Source organism: Condylura cristata, unplaced genomic scaffold (assembly GCF_000260355.1).
Source record: "Condylura cristata isolate star-nosed mole 26May11 unplaced genomic scaffold, ConCri1.0 scaffold00022, whole genome shotgun sequence".
Taxonomy (NCBI): Eukaryota; Metazoa; Chordata; class Mammalia; order Eulipotyphla; family Talpidae; genus Condylura; species Condylura cristata.
The window spans coordinates 34,785,883-34,794,300 of record NW_004567123.1 but is presented as its reverse complement, the minus strand read 5'-3'; the positions used below and the strand labels follow the sequence as shown (position 1 = coordinate 34,794,300).

Sequence of the window (8,418 nt, the reverse complement as noted above, 5' to 3'; positions counted from 1 at the left end):
GGGGGGAGTTACTCGTGGGACCCTCCAGCTGGCTCTGTGCTCCTGCCCTGCTGCACCCTGTGCTAAATCCCAGCCCCAAGGCTTTCCCGGAAAGCTGCAGAGTTGCCCCGCTCCTCCTTTCCACTCCTCAAGGCTCCAGGGGAGTCCGGAGCTCCCTTAATATGCCTTTCCTGTGCCAAGCCTTCCAGCACTGCTTCTTCCTCTACCCACCAATCCTTAACCCTGCACAGCCCACTCCCAAGCTCTAGTGCCTCCCTCCAGCGCTTCCCAAGCCCCCTTTCACGATCAAAAGACTTTCCCTCCTACTGCAGAATTTCACCTAACCTCTATCTTTGGGACACCCCACATGTTATCCATTCCCAAAACTTCCTTCTTAAAATAGCGCCTAAAATTCTTTCTGTCCTGCTTTCCACCACCACCCCTCTGAGCCCCCCTCCCGCCTCCCCAGCCCTCCAGTCCAGAGCCCAGGACTGGGCTCCTCTGTTCCCTGGCAAAGAGAGCTGAGAGCCCCCCACCCCTTGTCTCCCTCCAAATCACAGATTTTCCCCCAAATCTTTCTTCACTTTTCCCCCCAAACTTTCCACAAACATCTGTAACTTCCCAAACCCAATAGGTACCCTCCCCACTGATTCTGCCTTGAATCGCCTCTTCCAAACTTCCTCCCAGAGTCAGAAGAGACAGTTAGAAATAGGAGGAATTAGAAAGTTCGAATTAGAAAGAGGAGCATCTCCAAGACCACCCCCCCAAGCCTCCTGGGGACCCAAACACCCGGAGGAGTTGGTCGGGCCCCCTCCCCCCACCGTGCCGTGTCCTGGGCCGGGAAGGACGAGGAGCCGCATTGCCGCATTTGCGCCGGGGGAGGGAGAGAGGGGGAGGGGGGCCCGGAGGCACCGCATAAAGTTTGGTCCCTGAGAAGCGCTGAGTTGGCGAGATTTGGGGTTGAGTGGGGGGGAGGTGGGAGGGAGGAGTTGCGGAAGAGATTTGGTCGGAAGTGTCCCCCAGGCCTCTGCAGCCCCCTTCTCCCATGACCTGGGATGCCCTTCCCCCTTCTGACCACTTTGAAGGATGCTGGGGTGCAGCTTGGGGTCCGGGACAGCCATGGGGGGGTGTCACTCATTTACTCCATACTTTATTTTTTTCCGTGCCGGTAGCATCCCAAGCACTCTCTAGCCTCCAAGTGAGATCACTCGAGAGTTGGGAGCTGTGGCCAAAGTGAAGTGAAGGGTCCACCCCTCCACCCCACCCCCTCCCGGTATCCTAACCTCTCCTTTCCTTCTTGCAGGGACTCCACCATGCTCTCATACCCCTTCTACTTTTGTGCCATCTCAGAGCAAGGCGTTAAACCAGTACCCACGCTGATCAGCCTCTACAGCTGCAGCGGGTATCCACCTTCCCGTTAGGCGCTAGGAGGCCGAGAGTTAACCGAGCTCCTGGCCCGCGGCCTTCAGCTGTGAAGCGGCAGCACTGCGGCTGCGCACTGTCTGCTCGGCTCCGGCGGAGAAGGGGTTAAGACGGCTCTTAGCCACTGCGGCTGCGCGCCGCGATGGGGGAGCTGTCCGCGGTGCTGGCCGCCCCGCGCCCCGCCCCCAGGCCCGGCTGGCCCGTCCGGGCGCAGAACGACACGGAGCCCATCGTGCTGGAGGGCAAGTGTCTGGTGGTGTGCGACTCGAACCCGGCCGCGGACTCCAAGGGCTCCTCTTCCTCCCCGCTGGGGATCTCGGTGCGAGCGGCCAACTCCAAGGTCGCCTTCTCGGCCGTGCGGAGTACCAACCACGAGCCGTCCGAGATGAGCAACAAGACGCGCATCATTTACTTCGACCAGGTCAGACCCCGGGGACGCGGGCCTCTGGGAGGGAGCGCGGGGCCGCCGGGCGCCCTGCCTGCTCCGACCGAGCCGGCTCGATCGGGGTGGGGGTCACTCCGGCAGTGGTGGCCTCCCCAGACCTGGCCGGGACCGAAACTTTAATGTCTCGAGCACCGTCACCCCCAGCCCACATCCCCTCGTGCCCTCCGCAAGCGACTGCTGGGGCCGTGGGAGAGAGGATGGGAGCTCAGAGCCCGGCGCGGGGCTCAGGACAAGTTGAACAGCAACAGGTTCCTTGGAGCTGGCGGGGAATCGGGTGCCTGGACCCGGCACCCCCTGGCCGGAGCCGGCCCCTTCTCACACTCCACTGCGGAGGCCGCGGAGGCGGCTCCCGGTGTCCGCGCGGGCGGGCGGACGGACGGGCGCAAGATGAACGATTTGTTTCTCCCGGGGGAGGTGGGGGGGAGCCCCTCCCGAATCAGAGCTCCGGGGGTCCATACTCTGCAGAGATCCCGCAGGTGGCCAAGAGGGCGGGGAGCCGGGACCCCCTGCATCTCACCCGCCTTTCTCTGCCAAGATCCCCCCACACATCGCGCCCTGCAGCCGAGTCCCCATCTCTGTAGTTGGAGAAAAGTTGCGGAGGAGGAGAGAAGCGGTCTGGCTACTGTGCTGGGCCCCCAGGGACGGGCTGGGGAGCTGATTCTCCCTTCCCCGGCTCCTGCTCTTCAGAGAATTGCAAATCACTGGCGCTAGGTAGACTTTGGGGCTGGAAGTTGGCAAGGGAGAGGCACCCAGGAACGTGGTGGCTCCTTTTGTAGAGAGCTGGAGCTCTGGGATTTGGCTCCCGAGAAACCCAGCTCTCAGCTTAGCTTTAGAGGAGTCTTAGAACCGAAAACCATCCCTGGGGTTTTCACGTCAACCCTAAGAACACCCAGAGTCTTTTAGATCCCGAAAGCACGGTGTGGCTCACGGTTCCAGCCCCCGGCAAGAACAGGGTGGAGTGGCCAGGAGCAGGCATTGGGGCCAAGGGGGATCTCTGCTCCTCGGTTAATTTTTCCTGAGTGGCTCACAGTTCAGCTGGCCCAAGGTGTGGATGCCTCTCTGGGGCTCACTCCAACAGCCATACTTGAGAAAGAATGAAGCCACCCCTGTGGGGTTTTGCTGCAGTATTTCCAGCTTGATGGAAATGAAGTCTCGGGCCACCCTGTCTGAGTGTCAGCGCGTCAATTAGGAGTGGACCACGGGGGCCACTGCCCTGTCCTCGGTGCTGTGCTTTCTCGAGGTGACCTTTCTTTCAATTACACGAGGAGCAGAGTTTGTTCTTCCGTCCCCAGCCCTGCATCTCTGAGGCAACAAGGCACCACCAGTTCCGAGTCTCCATGTGCCTGGATGTTCTAATTACAGTGTAGAGTCAACAGCAGTCTTCTGTGGAGTCAACATTAATCAGCCATTTCCATGATCACTAATGAATTATGCTCTTGTACTGGAGTCAGGAAGTCCCCGCTAAGTGCCTCCATTTATTTTATATGTGCTTGAGAAAAATCTTTGTGGAACCTCTGTGGGGATTATTGCATAGCTGGTGACTTGTTATTCAAAGAGCATCGATCAGGTTAGAGAAAGAAATCTAGTGCTTGGAAGAAGGTGAAGTCTTGGAATAAAATGCTCCACGCCCTGTGTTTTGAGCCAGGGTTGAGCCTGGTCTAGCTACCTGGCCGGCGCTCCATTCTGGTGCATTGCTCACTGGCAATATTGTGATTTTAAGGAATGATGCTATAAGATTAAATTGTATAATTTTGTCAAGACAGTCGTGTTTAAGGGAGGGAGTACCCCATCGCCTGTGAGAGAGGGAATAGATCTTTACAGGGCTAGCTGACATTTTCAAGTGCCTCTGATGGACTTATTGTTGGGGTGAAATGGAAGAAACCCCACTGCACCCCAGTGCCCCTGCCTCCCCATCAGTACCTCCCCCCCTCCCCCCCCAGTCTCTTTCGCATAGGGAGGAACTTACCTCTGTGCTGTGTGCAAATCTAGTTTAAGAGGCCACATTGAAATTCAGAGTTAATTTCATAGCCAGTGGAACCAGGGGAAGATCTCGGAATGCAACGTGCATCATCGCTTTCTTGGGAAACACTGGCTTCCTTGCTTTCATTTTTGACCTCTGAACTTTAAATAACGAGCAGGTGACTGAGCCAGGGGATGGCTGGTGCTGGATGGAACGCAGGACGGCGCCACGCGTCGCAGGCTGCCCTAAGCTTGCTCCACTCTTTGGCAGTCTGCAGCGGCTGAGTCACTGCCAAAACATTATAATTAAGACCTAGATGGCTCAAGCAAGCAAGAAAAAAAAAACAAAACAAAACAGCCGTGGGTCCCAGGGAAGGCTTGCAGGCCGAGGGGGCAGGCCCTGGGCTCTCCCTGCACCAACTGTTTGTTGTCTCTGACTGGGTCACATGGTGCGGGGCGCCCTGGCCTCCGCGGCGTGTCCAGGAGTGACTGCAGAGAGCCCACGGGCGCCAATTGGTCCACGCGGAAACGTCACCTCTGGACACAGAGGAGGCTGGTGGGGGTGGGGAAGGAGATGGACGGCAGAGGCCCGGCTGACTCACCAGGTGAAGCCACATTTACACACCACATGTTACCTCCCTGCTCCACTCTCATGGCTCCGTTGGAAACTGAGGCTTGAACACGGAGCAGTTCTCAAGATCTCGTCTTCTCACTAATCCATTTTCCAACAGAGAAGGAATAGAACTCTGTGTTTTATTCTTGATGATTTGTTGAGTTAGTTGTCAATTAAGAACAAGAAATAAAGAAAGGAAGAAATAAATGAAAGAAGCAGAGAGGAAGTAAGGAAGGAGGGAGAGAGGAAGCAAGGGAGGAGGTGGGAGGGAGGGAGGAGGGCGAAGGAGGGAAGGAAGAGAAGGGAGGGAAGAGAGGGAGGGAGGAGGGGGGAGGGAGGATCGAGGAAAAGGAAGAGAATACTGTAAACATATACTGTTATTTATTATTTTTGTTTGTAGATTCTAGTAAATGTGGGTAACTTCTTCACGCTGGAGTCTGTCTTTGTAGCTCCCAGAAAAGGAATTTACAGTTTCAGTTTTCACGTAATTAAAGTCTACCAGAGCCAAACAATCCAGGTACGTGCCTCAAACCCTCCCCCCCTCACCCCAAAAGAAGTGTTCATGGGTCGTGGGACATATGTTTAAGTATTTAGCTAAAAGTGTTTTCATTATCAACGGAAACCAACCACTTTCATAGTTTATTTAAAAAATGCTTAATATCCAACTTCTTCTTTGTAACATCATCATGTCACCAGAAACATAGAAAAATAAAGTTGCAATTATCACCTTAATAATAACCAGTCAGGCCCTCCCTGGTGGCTCAGCGGGTTAAAGCACTGCACTAAGAAGCTTAAGCCAACTTCTCATGAGTTCGATCCCCACCTGCCCCGGAGGAGATCCACATGGCGTGGCAGACCTCTCCTGACCCGCCCGCTGCTCCCCTCAGCAGTGTACTTAGTCGATCTGCCTGTTCTGCTCCCCACTCTGTCCCTGGTGAATCCTCTCACCCTCCGCATCTCTGGCCTGTACTCCAGTTCTGTATGGATAAATAAATATTTAAAAAAAATAATAACCAGTCAATTAAAAAACACAGTTTAGTAAAAATTCAGTGACATGCATCTATTTAAAAAACTTGGTTGCATTTAATACATGTGCCAAGGTTATTTGAACTTATCAGGAAAAACTTGGAAGGCTAATAAACCTTTAAAGCGCATCATAAGTAAATACGTAAAATAACTTGTTACCATTATTACAAATGATGAGATCAGTTAACCATAAGGAATAAATCTCGAGGGAACACTATTCCAGACACTTTTAGAAAGGTGTGCTGTGCTTATGCTTTAATTCCTTTACAGTTTCTCTGATGCTAGTGAATTCTTACCAATTACAACTCTGTCGCTGACAGTGTATTTTCCACGGTGCTTTCTGAGATGCTGGGCTTGATCTTACCTTGAAAGACCACCAGGCGCCAGTCCCCGTACTGTTTAAATATGCCAGCATCCAATAAATCACTCCACGTCCATGGAATTCCAGGATGACCTTCTACCTTGCGCTCGGGGCTGCCACTGTACAGACTGTCATCGTGATGATGGACGAGGCACTCGTCCACTGGGTTAGCTGGTCCTAGGCATGGCTAAACTGATCAGTGTCAGATTTAATTCATTCCACCTCATTTTTAACATAAAGGGAGTATTTCCTAAACAAGTTCTCCCCAACCGTTGGAAACAGCGGTAATGTCGAGCACAGTTAACTGAAATCGTGGCATGAAGAGTTGATCCTTTTTGCTAATCTCCCTCCAGTAAGGTCTCCAGCCTTAGTGGTGATTATCCTAATGCATGGTTCTTATCGGGGAAACAGAAGACCCGATTACTTCACACATCCCATGACGTCAAGTGACTTTCCTCACGGCCGAGGAGTCACCTGCAGGGCTGTAGTTGGAATCTTGCTACTTCTGGGTTCGTGGGGCAAAGGGCATCAGGTCTCCACTGACTCATGTACACAGGCGAGCCACAGACTTCACACCCCCCAGAAGATTGCTGTGGAGGTGAGCGGCTAAGCAGGCCAGTCTTCACGTGGCTGGTGCTCTCCTGATGCCACGCTTTTATAGCTATTGAAGGAATTTTCTACGGAAGAAATATGTATTTTTTTTAATGAAAAGTATCCGCTCATTGAGCCTTGCAGCTGGCTAGCGGGAAAGCCAGGGGTCAGGAGCTGAACAGGGCTGCTTCACTGGCCACCCAGTGGGTGCTGGGATCGCAAGAAGCCTTTTCAGTGATTTTTGTCTTGTAGGTCAACCTGATGTTAAATGGCAAACCCGTCATATCTGCCTTCGCCGGAGACAAAGACGTGACTCGTGAGGCTGCCACCAATGGAGTCCTCCTCTACCTGGATAAAGAGGATAAGGTGTACCTGAAACTGGAGAAAGGTAACTTGGTCGGAGGTTGGCAGTACTCCACGTTCTCCGGCTTCCTGGTGTTTCCCCTCTAGAGCCTGCTCCTGGGGCGTCCGGCAGGGAGGCGGCCCGCCTGGCTGCCGTGAAGATCATCTTCTCATCATCGGAGTGCTGTCCTTTGTTGATTTCTCATGGGTGAACATGGATTCTCCTTAAGGATTCTAGGCCCGTCCAGACCAACACAAAGGCTCGCAGGTGACGCGTGTGTGGGTTCCATGTGTCGGATGGGGACCCCAGCGGATGAAGCCTCGCCCTGGCCACTGTACCGCTGCCGAGCTGCCTGCCGGGTCCTCTGATTTTAAGTCCCTGGAATTACTGAATTCCTTGCAGAGGTGGAATTTTATTTGTTTATTTTCAAAAGACTGCCAACCGGGCCCAAGAAGGAGAAAACTTGGAAGTTCGGACTTGAGACCGTGGTTAGTGTGTTTTTGCCAAAGAACTGTGTGCTGTGTTCCTCTGTTGACCAGGCTTGTTTTTCTTCCTTTGGAATCTGTTTGTTTTGTTCTCTTAAGGTGACTGAGAATTGTTTTTCAGTGACGGTTTTGTGTCTTCTCTACCAAGAGGGTGATGGATGGTCTGCCCGTCAATGTACCCGATGAGCTCCCCCAAATGACTTCCCCTAGAGAAAATAAGAAAAGAAGGCTTCATAGTTGTATTTTAATTATATATGTGAAAGAGTCATATTTTCCAAATTATTATATTTTCTAATAGGAAGAATAGATCGTAAATCTGACAAGGAGAAAGTTGCTTACCCGTGTTCTAACTGCTCAGTCTGCCAACCTCCACGACCAGTTCTCCTCCCTGGGAAATCTTACAGTTTTTTGCTCAACTTTAATTAACATGATTGATAAGAACCATTTTATTAGAAACCTGAGGGATTTTTTTTCTTTAGACATGACCACTTTATTAACCAGAGATGGGATGCCCTTGTTTTTAATTATGCCTATTTTTCAAATCTTCTCTTATGTTTCAAGTATCATCTGGTTTTGCCTTAATTCCTGAAGTTGTATATATTTATCTGTTGAACTAATATAAATCCCAATATCCCATATCTAAACTTAGTGCAATACCTTATTTTGTCTTTTGTACAGGTCATAGGAATTCATAAAATTATTTATGTCTGTTACAGAATAAAGGTTAATATATGTTAGTGGACGTGTTTTGTCCTTTGACTTTGGAAATACGTCCTCTACACAATTTATTGCCTCGCTCTTTCACTAAACTTCTCCCTTAAGCCTCTCATCTTTTCTCTCCTTCCTCTTATCTTTTTTTTTTTTTTTCTGGAGTTTAAGGAAAGCTTTCTGGATTTTCAGGGACTGTCCTTTGAATTGGTATTGGAAATCTGTGCTCTGTCCAATCTGTCCAAACCCAGGAGCTGTGGGCTTGCCAAAAGACAATCAATGAACTTAGCAAACTCTTCTTTCCGAAGGACGCACTATTAGAAAGTTAAGTTTCAAAAGCACCTCACACGTCTGCGGTGAGGGAGCTCAGTGATGACTGTGGGGGAGTGGGGAGACCCGCCTTTCAAAGCGAAGCCTTTGGGAGGGAAGCACCACCATTTGCCCAGCTCTGAAAGACAGAGGCTGAGGATCTGGGAGGGACTGTTA

At 51.6% G+C, this 8,418-nt stretch overlaps 1 protein-coding gene across 1 annotated transcript; it reads left to right on the top strand.

Annotated features, from left to right (window-relative positions):
* The first annotated feature begins 1,543 nt into the window (after window positions 1-1,543).
* On the top strand, window positions 1,544-7,947 carry CBLN4 (cerebellin 4 precursor). Its single transcript, XM_004687058.2, has 3 exons — window positions 1,544-1,822; window positions 4,819-4,935; window positions 6,649-7,947. The coding sequence occupies exons 1-3, from the start codon at window positions 1,544-1,546 to the stop codon at window positions 6,844-6,846; spliced, it is 594 nt and encodes a 197-aa protein (XP_004687115.1). The 3' UTR covers window positions 6,847-7,947.
* The last annotated feature ends 471 nt before the right edge of the window (window positions 7,948-8,418 follow it).